Source organism: Rattus rattus, chromosome 11, assembly GCF_011064425.1.
Source record: "Rattus rattus isolate New Zealand chromosome 11, Rrattus_CSIRO_v1, whole genome shotgun sequence".
NCBI lineage: Eukaryota > Metazoa > Chordata > Mammalia > Rodentia > Muridae > Rattus > Rattus rattus.
The window spans coordinates 97,130,816-97,144,474 of NC_046164.1; the positions used below are offsets into that span (position 1 = coordinate 97,130,816).

A 13,659-nucleotide genomic window follows, 5' to 3' on the forward strand; every position below is an offset into this window, starting at 1 on the left:
AAGAATTCTTCCTCTACTTCCACACATGCATATCAGGTTAACCGGGTGTTGGTTGAACAAATGCTCGTCTCAGTGAGCCTGGGTATACTAAAAGGAGAGTTGGCTTTCAGAAGACATGGCAGAATGATATGTTTGGGTGTTCTTATTGCCCATTTTAGGATAAACGTATGTCTTTCAACCAAATAGTAAACTTGACTTTCTGCTTCTGTGGAATAATAGAAGTTATTTCTTTCCGTACCAGCTAATAAAGTGGTGAGATTAAAGGAAGAAAAAAAAAAAAAAAAAAAGAAAGCAGCAGCAGCTGTGAGTTAAGCAGCTGCACTTACTTGCCCTGAGATAACCTCTGTGGTCTGATTATCCTGACAGTTTTTTAAAGCTCCTGGCCTTCTATAGATTATATCCATATGATGTTACTGTGATGCTTGAATAACATAAGTTAAACCAGTGTAAATAGCTATAAATTATGCCATAGCCCCAGTGTTCACAGTAAAGAATACTACAGTACAGATGCTTTCTACTGTTATAGTGCAAGACTTTTTTAACTTAAAATTATGTGATGGCCATGAATATATTACTTTATTATCAGAATATAGTTAAGTATACACTGGATGGGGAAAATACAACTTTTAGATTTATATAAGATAGTTGACACATTCATAACTATGTTTCTTACAGCTTTAAAATATAAAAAAAATAATAATTTTCCAAGTTTCAAATTCCTCTTTGTCCTACTCAGTAAGAGCTTTTTAGTTTATCTTCATGAATTGTGTTATTGAACCTTTGAGTAAATAACGTGAACTACTTTTCTCCCACAGATGTGAACAAAGTACAAGAAAGCAGGAATTCAAAAAGCAGGTCTAGGGAGCAACAAAGCTCCTAATTCAGTGGCCCACTGCATGACATGTGGGCAGAGGGGTGAGTTTCCTGCTTGAATCGTAAACAAGTTCAGTCTCATTTGTCAGACTAACAGAGTTAAATATGATAACAAGTGCATATGGCACTAACAGATTACATTTTGCTTGCTAGATCCACTGACTTTCTCTCCTGCTTAATTAGTAAAGATTACTTGGCTGCCATAGGTTTTTGTCTGTCTAATTGGGTAGCAAGCCTTTAAAAGTATTTTCTCTCAATTGAAATTTAATTTTAGCAGTGAATAATCTGAAATCTTTCTTGTGGTTACAACGTGTAAGTAACTGGTAAGAATGCACTAAATAGCTGTCTTATGAAGCGCAGCTCAGATGTTGCCTCTGGCTTTCTGTCACTCATTTCCATATAAACACCTGTGCATGTTGTTCTTACAGTAGCTTCCCTGAAGTTTATATTCCTCCTGTCTTCAAGCTATTCTTACATTTTCTTTCTTCTTTCTGTCTTTCAACAAAATACAGAGAGAAAAGTGTCCTTCAGTTTCTCAGTGTGAAGACTTTATTTCTGAAGTAACAAGACACCTAGCAACTATAGGAACTATTAAAAACAGTAAGGAGATTTTAACACATCCCTTCGTGACTAGAGCAGGCAAGAGATATAAACTCCATTCTTCCTTGAATCAAGGAGCACTACTGGATTCAACTGCCAAAAGTTTTAGAAGGTTTTAGGACACTGTACAGTGCACTAAGCTCTACTGAATAAAGGACATTCTCTCACTTAAGGACCGAGTGTTTTAAGGTCAAGTATTCTAAGAACAGCCTACTTCTTTCAACATTTGTTTATTAATTTATCCATGTTTGCTTACTGCTTCTGCTAAGTATTACCCAAAAGCTAGCCATTTATATTTAGTTGTATAAATCTAAATTAAGTGCTGTAGTATTTTGTGGAATGTACTATATATCAAGATAGAGAAAATTGTTCTGGCTTGTCAGCCTTTTTCCATTAGCAGACTGCATGTGTTGGTACGCTGGTTATTGTTTTTGTTTCTAGAGCCAATTGTTCAGATGCACTGCAAAGGAAACGCAATTCATAAGATATGCAGTAATTTCCATAATGAAATATAAGAATTATAAAAATTATATATTAATTTTGCCACTTTCCCTGATAAGCTGCACTAGGTATTCACAAATGGATCCAAGATGAAGATCATTTTTCTGAAACTTTTTTTAGTGAGATGGTTTTCCAACAAATAGCATTTACAAGATAAAGTGATTATGTTTTTAACTCATTTCCCTTCTTTACTATTTGGGTTATGTGTGTGTGTGTGTGTTTTTTTTAATGTGAGAGCTGATTATTGCTTAAGAAGTTTTCTTATGGCAAAATAATGTAAATAATTTCTATAATCTACATTTTTCAGGAACTCATTTACTATTAAGGTTGTCATTTATTACTAAGAATTTTTGTTTTTGTCCTTTATAATATTATATTAAACTTGATAACTATTATAGGTAATCTTGAAATATTTGTATGTGTTTGTTACCTTAAACATTTGAAAAAAGCACAAAAAAGTAGATTTAGTTAACCCAGAGAAACATCAATTTTTTAGTAGTAGCAATTTTATATCACAGTTTTATTTTCTTATGAAGTCAAAAAAAAACCACATTGCTACTCATTAAGGCAAGTTCATTATTTAACATAAAAATCAGAATAATCTTTTGAAATGAAAAAATACTATTTTTATTTTAACAGTACACTTCTTAAGCTCTTATTACCAGCTCTAAAGAACTTTTTGGAATAATTATGCATTCCCTAATGTGTGTTTTACAACTGTGTATCATTACTAACCCAGTAGTCATGACAGAAGTCTCTTTTCTTTGCATCCCTTCTCCTCCTCCTTTTGTCCCCGCCTCCCCGTAATAGGTCACTAACAGGTTGTGTTTATAGTGACCTTTGGAAACACCGTCAATAAAAAAAGACAAAAAATGTTTAGTTGCTCAGAAATTGAAAGTTAGAGAACTTGGATTTATTTAACTCAGTGCTGCCAGAAAATAATGCTATAAATTAAAGGACTTTGAAACTCCTGAATGAAAGGTGCTGTTTAAATGTAAATACAAAGGATTGTTTACTGAAACACAGTACACAGACTAAAAATCTATTCTCTAGACTTTGAAATCTTCTTCATCATGACTCCTTAGATTCAAATATCAAATTGGTAAATGAGTATCTTGGCAGTCTAGAGTCAGTTGCATGTAAAAAAGAAAAAATGTAAATTCACTGTTGGTTGAGAAGTTGAAAATAAGTGTAGAATTATGTTTTAGCTTAATATAGTAAGTGGGTAAGTTAGATTTATATTAACTAGCATCTAATTTGCACAATTACCACACATCCCAGGACAATGAGTGTGAGGTGACCTAATGAGGGCGAGTAGTAAAGCAATTGGACCTCCCTCTGATATCGTAATCTTGTAACAGAGTCTGCTGAGTTAACCAGCACCTACCACTTCAGCTGAAAATACCTGAAATGTATAACATTGGAGTAGGCCGACCCTGAGGGGAGAGAAAGAGAAAACCAAGGGAATACAATGAGACTACTAAGTTATTCTCAATTATATTAATTGCCTTCCTCATAGCTCTTCAAGAAAGGACTACGTGATTTTTTTTTCACAATCTACTTCAGAAGCAGACTTTGTAGGAAGCTAAGCCAAATGGAAATGAATCCAAACCATTTTTCTAACCAAGCCTAAACCTACCTATCTGGTTTTATTCCTAAACCTCTATGAACACTTTAAAAATCAGAACACAGCATCAGCCCAGAGCTCTAATAGCATGCCTCCTAGCTGGCCATGGAAATGTTTAGTTCATGTGTGGCACCTTTCATGCAAGGCATGTTAAAAGCCTATTTAAAAATCACTGTGTGTATTATAGAGTTGTAACCACCTCACAAATGGATAACTACAACCTGAATTGTCTTACAACAGTTTATGTCAGGATGTAAAATCAATACTGTACCAAATCTGGAATTGTGATGGGGAATTATGTATCCTAAATTACTTTTGTACTTTAAGCTACTTTTTATGAAAAGTGAATTGTCTTTCTTTTCAGCTATTCGTCCTGAGATGTATTTTTTTTTCTTGAATATGAATAGTACAAAAAGAGCCCATTTTATAATATAAACCTTGGTGTACAGGTTAAACTATTTGGACAAGGAAAATACCTTAAAAGGAATGCTTAATGGGTAATATTGCACTTATAACACCCTTTGACAAAACCTGATTTTAAAATGTCTTTTTTTATTTCTACTAGTTTTTCAGTGTTTGCCATTGTACCCACAACTGTTAAAATACCAAATCAAATAATATAAAAAGCTGTAACATTTCCTTTAAAATTAATGCTAATAAGGTGGTAGAATTGAATGGCAAAACGACCTTCTTCTGTGGTGCCTGATGTCCATCACAGGAGTCCATGCACGACAAGAAACCATTGTTTGAGTTGTCTTTTACAGTCACTTTGTTTCTCTTTCATTCTCCTTAAAAATATATATGTTGGACTAACTGATATAAAAAGAAATAAAAACAAAAGGTAATTTTTTAACAAATTGTTATAGTCATTTTAAAATTGTATGTTGGCCAAGTGTTACTTTTTGCCCTAGAGAACTATTCTTGGGCTTCATAGACTTCATCCTAATCATTTTGGTTATTAAGATGTTTTGGTAGACTCAGTTCTGTCAATCCTGAAATAAGTTTAAGTATGTTTACCAAGAGAAAGCTTAAATTATAAAGTAGGTATAGTGAGAATAGCAACGGTAACTCACAATAAAATAGAACCATAAACAGTAGTTTGTTGTCCTCCCCACCCCCTTGGAGTTTTGGGGGGTGTTAGGAAAGGGGTGCTAACCTTTCACTCAGGACTTTAAGCATGGGAAGCTGGCACTTTACCACTCAGCTGTAGTCCCAGCCCCTATCTCAGAACAACTTCTTGTGCTCTATGAACTCTTCTTTTTGATGTGAGATAAAATAACTAGGTGATGAACTGAGTGCAGTGATACAGGAAATACATTGAGCCAGTTGATAGACCTTGTCTGAACACCAGTGCTGTGGCACCACATTCACTGCCACAAGTTGAGTAAGTGACCAACTGGTAGGTAGAATATATGCTGTGTATGTGCTAGACAGTCATTCAGTGATAACACCTCCTGCTACTTACAATGGCATATTATTTAAAACTTATGGACTGTTTAATTTTGGAATTTTTCATGTAATAATTTTGGTTCATTTAACCACAGGTTACTGAAACTTCAGGAATTAAAACTCCTAAGAATGTGGTAGGCTGCAGAAATGATTCTTTGTGGGACTGGAGTGTTGGTTCTTTCAGAGCAGCCAGGTTCCATTTCCAGCGCTGTCCATGCTGCAGCTCATGTCTGTAACCTCCAGCTCCAGGGGAGCCGGTGCCTTCTCCCTGCCTCCACGAGCAGTAGCCGCAAGTTACAGATCTGCAGGCAGAACCCACAAAATAAAAACAAACTTCAAAAAAATTTATTCACTCTTTTATTTTTACTTACTTGAGGCATCTGTCTTACTACATCATTCTTCTGGAGCCTGTTTTCACTATCAACAAGATATCTAAGGTCTACAAACTCCGATTCTGGTCCTTCATTTTATGTTTATGAGGACCTAGAACTACTTGTTTATTTTAGAGATAGAGTACAGAGCAGCTAAAAAAAGCATGGAACCTCGGGGGAAAGGCAATCATCATTAGTTTCATTTTGCCTTTCAGTAACACAAGTTGGTACAAATTAGTTTCTCTACTAGATGGAAAGTATTTCTCAAAGATTGAACAGGAAAATATAGTTCTTTTAGAAACATCACACTTGACTGGAGTGGAGATACTGGCAAGAACAGTCTCTCTATTCTAACCTATGTCAGATCCTCAATGAATGAACTGACAAAATTGTTCTTAGATTTAATGCTTCAGCTGCCATAACTAAAAGGAAATAATGGGATTTTCTAAAGGAACATAACCAAGAGAATATATATTACAGGGGGGTTTATTACATCAGCTCACACAATTTGGGCTAGGTATTGGAACAATGTCTGTTTTACTTGATTCTGAGAACCTAAGGAGTGCAGTAGGCCTGGAGGATTCTTGACGAGCCTCTGGTCTTCAGTCTGTGTGGGCAAGCGTTAATAAAGGATGGTCGCAGTGGGAATCACCAGCAAGAAGCAGTGCAAGCACAAAAGCAGCAACACTACTCTTTCCTGGAACATCAGCCAAGCCACTGTCAGAAAGTTCTGCCCAGAGTCTTCCTTCCTCACTTAGTCCTGCCTAGAAATGTCCTCACAGACCTACCCAGAGGAGTATTCCATTCTGGATCTAATCAAGTTCCCAACCAAGACTCACCATAACGAAGACTGCTAAAGTTACCCTAATATAGGATAGCAAATTAAGGTGGAGGGCAAGAGAAACTGCCTTTCTGTCATCTGAACCAATTCTGATTCTATAAGGTATATTTTGCTGCTGATTTTTAAAATATAAATACAACAGTTTAATGGTAACAATTTCTACTTCCAGTTTTTCTATATTTTTAATAAGCCAGTTGTAATGGTACCTGCCAACCAATATTTTGGAAGTAGAAGCAGGAGCACCAGAATGTCAAGGTTACCCTTGGGTACAAAGCTAGTTTGAGAACAACCTGGCCTACATGAGAACCTGTCCCAACAAAACAAAAAATGTTCGATAAAAAGTTTTGTTTTTAATATCTGACTGGGGACAAATTCCAAGTGCAGTAAAAAGTAAAGGTTTAAGTTCATTAATCCCAAAAAGAAACCCAATTGTTGAAGTCCTTATAATGAGTAATTGTCATAGAAGATTGGAGACAAAATTGAATCTCTCAACTGACTAAAACAACCTCAATTCCTATCTTTAAAAAAAAAAAAAAAAAAGGCTGGAGAGATGGCTCAGAGCTTAAGAGTACTGACTGCTCTTCCAGAGGTCCTGAGTTCAGTTCCCAGCAACCACATGGTGGCTCACAACCATCTGTAGTGGAATCGGATGATGCTCTCTTCTCGAGTGTCTGAAGACAGCTACAGTGTACTGATAGAGAATAAATAAATTAACCTTTAAAAAAAAATCCTTAAACCTGGGGCTGGAAAGACAGCTCCGTGGTTAGAATTCCTTGTTCTTGCAGAGGAACCAGGTTCCAATACCTACATGGTGGCTCTCAACTATCTGTCACTCCAGTTCCATGAGATCCAGTGTCCTCTTCTGACTTCCACAGGCACAGGCACATATATGGTACACATATATACATGCAGGCAAAATGCTCATACACATAAAAATCTTTAAGGTGAATGATATCTCCAAATTAAAGATAATCTCTAAAGACACAAGAAATAAAAACAGCTGTCAAAAATGAGTTTATTATGAGTATTAGCCCAATTGGTTTCTGTTTGACAAAGCAGCTGACTTACTAGACCTTGGCTAGCCTAGAACTCAGAGATCAGTCTGCTCTGCCTAAAGTGCTAGGTTAATGGCATGTGCTACCACACCTGGCTCTCAGGGTGGTTTGGTTTTGTTTTTTTTTTTTTCCTTATGTGTTTCCTGGTTAATATTTTTATCACCCCTTCAGCACACATGTCACACACACACACACACACACACACACACACACACACACTCACACACTCTTAGGACAGTTTTAGTAAAGGGTTCTCTTTTCTTCCCTCTCCTAGTACGTCCTCATATAGAACCTACACACATACCTCAACCCCAGCTCCCCTTCTCCTTTAAGAAGGGAGAACCTCCTCTAGGTAACCCCCACCCCCATCCCCATCCCAGGCACATCAGGTATCTGCAGGAAGAGGCACATCCTCACTCCTCCCAATCAGTTTTTAATCAAAGTTTAGAATTATGGGATCATGTCCTGTAGCCTTCACAAAAACGAGAAAGTCTTCGGGACTTAATCCCATGGTTGCAGCATTAGTCATTGGATGAAAGTATACTTTTTCATGTCCACCTTCTAGAAAAGCTGAATCCAAAACAAATTTAACATCTCCATCATCACAGAAGAGTGCCAAAGGTGTAGCACAGCCTTGGCCAACTTTCAGTTTTTCTAGCATGGCTGTCTCATCAGCAAACCGAAGATTTCCACTCCCAACTCCTAACTGCTTGCCAAGATGATTTAAATTGATTTGTCTATCATGAAGAACTGTGACTAACCAATAGTTTTTCTTCTTTTTGTCCTTAAGGAATAAGTTCTTACTATGTGCTCCTTTCAGATGTTGAATATGAGGCATCATTTCTTCAACTGTAAACACCTGCAAAATATGCACACACAAAAACTTAAGTTGCACATATACATATCCACAGTTGTGCACATTTTCTGTGGTGGATGACGTAGGGCGTACTCGGCTCTGAATTTAACTGTTACTTATTATAAATGTTTTATTGTTTGGGGTTGGGCCTTTTGGTGCTGGGGATAGAACCCAGAGTGCTATGCGTGCTAGGCAGGTACACTAAAACCTCAGTCTCCAAATACTTTAGAGACCCTGTACACCTGGAGTACTGGTACTCAGCACTGAGGTTGGGATCAAGAATTCAGGAAGCCTGTAATTACGCAGCATAATACTGGTTGGGGTTCAGAGGGAGCCTTAGATCATCACAGTTGCTAACCTCAAGACCTCATTTTTTTCTTGGGCCAGTTTTATACCCCAGTATGCTAACAAAGCCATCAGGTGCCTGGGCAGCTTTTGAACTTTGGCACTAAAATTTGACGACAGTCCTTAATTATCTCCAGAGTACCTGACATTCTCTATAAGGACATCGATGAGGAACGTAAGACCCCGGGTTAATACATATAGAACACTAAAAAAAAAAAAAAAATCTGGCAATGTACACAGAATGTGACATTTGTTAAGATGGGTAATATTACGTGTCATAAAATGTATCCTGCAAGGCCTACCAGCCCTCATAATACTTTCCACGAACATTGTAAATCTACAGCGTGGTAAGTCAGGTTAAAGTTATTAAAGTAAATACCTTTGTGGCACGAGCCGGGGGCGGGGCTAAAAGAGGGCTTAAGATACCCTGGAGCTGTAGTTTTTTAAACAGCTATGCTCTCAGTATGGGTGCTGGAAACTAAATTCGTGTCATCTGCAAAGGGAGTACGTGCTTTTAACCGCGAAAGCAATTCTCCAGACCCAGGGTTATATACTTTTTGTAATTACTTGGGAAATGATCCTTGCCGTGCTGCAGTAGTAACAACTGTCCAAAGGAGTAAAAACCACCTCAATGACCTGCTGTGCCTTTGGTACCAGATACAGCCTAGGCGATTCTATAGGGTTGCCACTTACGTGGTGCCTTGTTGCTTAGTCATCTACATAACGTGTCAGTCATCCCAAAACAAGTTTCCTCCCGGTTATTGCAGTTTCAAATCCAAAGACTTTATAACTCCCTGCTTGGACCCAATAAACACTCGCGCTACGCTACCCGGTCCCGGGTCTCTGCTGCAGCGGAAGCTGCCCTTGACCTTCTTGGGGTCGCAGCCTCACCTCCGGATGTTCCACAACCTCCGTGCGAATGGCGAGGGCGCCAAGCCTCTGCTCTAATGCCGCCCGCAGCTCCAAGCCTGCCATTTTCTCTGCTACGTTGGCAGGCTAAAGAGCTTGCTGGAAGTGCCGTGGCTTCCGGGGCGTGGCAGTGCCTGCTTGCTCCGCCCTGTCACGGCTCTGTAGACTGCCTGTATAATATTTTATCTTATGCTGAGAATATACTGTAGCTGTCTTCATGCCTACCAGGAGAGGGCATCAGATCCCATTACAGATGATTTGTGAGCCACCATGTGGTTGCTGGGAATTCTCTGGAAAAGCAGTCAGTACTCTTAACCACTGAGGCATCTCCCCAGCCCCCAACATACGGCCTTATTTTTCTTTTTAAATTTTATGTGTATGAGCGTTAGTTACCTGTTTGCATGGCTATGCCACACCAGTGAGCAGTGCCTGAAAACGCAGAAAGAGGATGTTTGATTTCCTAGAACTGGTGAGCCACGCAGGTGCTAAGAACCGAACTAGGTTCTCCGGAAGAATAGCTAGTGGTCCAGCATATTTTGATATTAGGAATGTGATATCTTTTCTCTGTGTAGGCTTTTTCTCTCCTTCAGTGACGCAAATAGAACCAGATTAGAGATTAAATGTAGATAAAGGCGGGTTTACTAGGAGGCAGCTCTTGGCTGGGCCCTCACATCTGGTCTTAAACAAGAGGGTTTTACAGAGTTTAGGCAAAGAATGATGAGATGCCAGCTAGGAGCTGGGATGGTGTCCATACACAGTCAAAACCTGAGCCCAGAGGCAGGCACACTCGGGTGGGTTGCCACAAATGCACCATGTTAGCCGGGAGCTTTCTCTGTCTGTGGGGTAGAGGAAGGAGGCAGCCTAACAACAGGTAAGTGACCCAAATTTACCCAGTATTGGAAGAAACTACCCAGTACTGGAAGAGGAAATCGGAGTTATGTTTACAGTTTCACTCAGAACTCAGGATTGCAAAATTTTAAAACTTTTTAGTTTAACTTTTTTAAAATTTTTTTGCCTGTGTGTGTTCGCACCACCTTTGGAGATGAGAAGAGGATGTAGGATCCCCTGGAACTGGAGTTAAATATGGTCAGGAACTATCTATCATGTGGGTGCAAACCCAGGTCCTCTGAAAGAACAACCAGTGCTATTAAACATAGAGCCATCTCTCCAGCTCCTTTAAAATCTCTCTTAAGAAAGCAGTGTGATGTTCTTTCTATTCTTTTTATTGTTTGCGTCATGGCCTCATGATACACAGACTGGTGTGTAGCTCATCTTGAACACCGCCACCATAGTGACCACAGAAGGTTTCCCCATTCATGCGTTCATTCTTTCATTGTTTTGTATGCCTACATGTTCATTAGATGATTGAAGCCTCATACATAGACAATTTTGTATCTTGCTTTTTTTAACTGATGAACATTTTCCTGTTGCTAGCCTATTTCCTATTTCAGTAAATAATTCATGTAACTGGATAATCATTTATTTATTGGGTGCAGAGAATAGAACTCGTGGTCTCAAGCACTCTACCAACTGAGCTACCCAACCCTCAATCACATTTTTTAGCCACTTCTATATTGATTTTTTAATCAATCTTAGTCTTCTAAATTGTTTATGAAAATAACTCTAAATTTACTGAGTAAATTAACCTAGTGCACACCAACACTTCTCTGTATAAAGACAACCTGTGGGAATGATTTCTCTCTTTTAACTGATCAGATTCCAGGATCAAACTCAGAGCACAAGGCTCAACAGCAAGTGCCTTTACCCACTGAGCAATCTTGCTAACCCAAACTTTAATTACATTTTTGACAGGATTTTTAGGATAACTTTTGGTCAAAAACTATTTTATTGTTTAATGTCTGGGGAGTATGTGTGTGTTTGTGTTTGAAAAAATTAACAAAGGCTTAACATTCGTTTTGGTTGAGGAAGGCAATTTGTTTTGTTTTTTGTTTTTTGAGACAGTGTCTCACTATAGCCCAGACTGGCCTGGCACTCTGAGAGATCTGCCTGATTCAGCCCTCAGGTGCTGGGACTAAAGATGTGTGACAACCATGCCTATCACCGTAATGGTCTTTGGGCTCTTTGTTTTTCTGATTGAAACAGTGTAGTCCTGGCTGTCCTGGAACTAGCTCTGTAGACCAGGCTCCCCTTGAACCTGGAAATCAGACTACCTCTTTCCTCCCAAGTGCTTGGATTAAAGGTGCACATCACCCACATCTGAAAATAGTTTTTAAAAAAAAGTTTCAAGTTCTTGTAAGCATAATTTGTCTCTTAGATTAAAAACAGAGAAAAATCCAAGACCATTCCCTAGTCCCATTCCACAAAATCTGTCTTCCAAATATGAAGACGATTTATCTCAGAAGATAGATTGTCTCCTATAGTAACGGAGAAGAAATCAGCTGGATCTACTAGGGAATCTGAGCTTCCTCCTGAGTACACTGTCAAAAACAAACCTTTAAATCTTTCAAAATATCAGAATTTATTGCATAATATTAAGTTCACAAGGGCTGGAGAGATGGATCAGCAATTAAAGGATAGGTGCACAACCAAAAATATATGCTTGGTTCCCAGCACACTTGGTTGTCTCCAGCCATTAAAAAAAAATGTTTTCATAAGACACAGTGGTTTTGTTAGGAGCAGTTTATCAAGAAGTCCTGCTTCAAGTTCTAAATGTATATGGCAAGGAGTGTGTGTGTGTGTGTGTGTGTGTGTGTGTGTGTGTGTGTGTGTGTGTGTGTCTGAAGATCAGAGGACGACTTGCAGAGTCTGTTCTATCCTTCCCAATATGTGGGCTCCAAGTATCAAACTCAGATTATCCGTCTTTGAAACAAGAACCATCTCACTGCCCCACCCATGATTCTCTTCCAATCTTTCTTTTTTAAATGAAACTCAAGTCAGCAACTCACCTTATAAGTTTTATTCATTTTTTAAAAGAAATTATTTCCTGTTTATGTGCATTGCCTGAATCTATTATATCACATGTATGCAGAGGTCAGATCCCTGTGGAACTGGAGTTAGAGATGAATCGTCTGTGAGGTGCCATGTGAGTGCTGGGTAATAGAACCCAGGTCCTCTGGAAGAGCAGTGGTACTCTTAACCAGTAAACCATTTCTTCACCTCCCTTTTACTATCTTAAGTATTAACATTAATCCTCAGATCATATATTATACATTGCCCAGTAAATACATCTGTATGTGCATATACATAGGTTTCTGAGTCCACACAGGACAATCAAAGAAAGAGTCACTCAAGGATGAATTAAGGCCTTGCTGGGAGATCCCTTATCTGTGCTGTTGACTGAATCTTGAACCACTGTGCAAAAATGTTTGATTGTTGAACAAAGTTGGTTTGGTTGTAAATTTTCATACCAAAGACCCTGTGTTGCAGGATATCTGATCACATTGTGAACCCCAAGATTGTATATTGAAAAAACCTGTTTCTGGTTGTGGTGTGGCTCAGTCATAACACACTCCTTTAATCCAAGAGCTTTCCTTTTATTGTAAACAAGATTAAAGTCAACCTTAGGTCAAGATGTGGCACAAGCAAATGCCTCTTGCTTATACATGGGGGAAAAAACATAAGATAGTCAGAGGAAATCAGGAGGATGGATAGAGAGACCTACAAGAAGTAGAGGGGACCTTCAGCTTGAAGGGTTTTTAAGACACTGTGGAGAACTGGCTTTTTCCTTCTGAGATGTCAGTTGAGGAGGAAGGCCATCCAAGTTCTTTCTCTGCTTTTCTGAGGTAATAGGCTTTCACCCTAGCATCTGGATCCTGAGACTTCATTTGATAAAATCGAATAATTAGGACTTTGTTTTAACACCCCTTATCTAATCTATATATTTCCTGAAGGAAAACATCCCGCCTCCAGCAAATGTAGTCCTTATTGTACACTGTCCCTGTACCCAATGTGCGACACTCCAGGCCTGCCAGGACCAGTTTGTAACCAAAGCCATGCAAAGGCTCTAAAGCGCCTTCAGAAAAGCAACTCCATAAATAAAGAAAACTGTTGTTGTTATGGCCAACCACCCCCAGCACAGCTGTAGCAAATCTGTTCCATGCTTACCAGCTATTTCATAGTGTTGCTGTAATATGCCTGCCAGTCATTGACACAGAAAAATAACTTGACTCACAACAAGAACATGCTGACCACATCCACTGTTATGTTCTGACGTTTGTTAATCTTAAGGAAGTCCACAAAGCTTCATGTAGGACCCATCAAGTTCAAGATCG

The 13,659-nt window shown here is 38.6% G+C and overlaps 2 protein-coding genes across 2 annotated transcripts in view; one reads left to right on the forward strand and one right to left on the reverse strand.

Annotated features, from left to right (window-relative positions):
* Ccdc88a (coiled-coil domain containing 88A) overlaps nt 1–5,393 on the forward strand; it is a 160,564-nt gene extending 155,171 nt beyond the window's left edge. The window contains exons 32-33 of the mRNA XM_032916264.1: nt 816–915; nt 1,386–5,393. Coding sequence (XP_032772155.1) covers nt 816–880 — 65 coding nt within the window. The 3' untranslated portion in view covers nt 881–915; nt 1,386–5,393. The remainder of the gene's footprint in view (nt 1–815; nt 916–1,385) is intronic.
* Nucleotides 5,394–7,253: 1,860 nt separating this feature from the next.
* LOC116912741 (prolyl-tRNA synthetase associated domain-containing protein 1) lies at nt 7,254–9,533 on the reverse strand. Its single transcript, XM_032916886.1, has 2 exons — nt 9,410–9,533; nt 7,254–8,176 (listed from the first exon to the last, which is right to left on the reverse strand). Exons 1-2 carry the CDS (start codon nt 9,491–9,493, stop codon nt 7,751–7,753), a joined length of 510 nt encoding a protein of 169 aa, XP_032772777.1. The 5' UTR covers nt 9,494–9,533; the 3' UTR covers nt 7,254–7,750.
* Between the last annotated feature and the right edge of the window lie 4,126 nt (nt 9,534–13,659).

Coding starts and splice junctions, on each gene's coding strand:
- LOC116912741 (XM_032916886.1), bottom strand. CDS start 9,493: ATGGCAGGCTTGGAGCTGCGGGCGGCATTAGAGCAGAGGCTTGGCGCC. Junction 8,177..9,409: donor AGGTTGTGGAACATCCGGAG/GTGAGGCTGCGA, acceptor CATATTTTGCAG/GTGTTTACAGTTGAAGAAAT.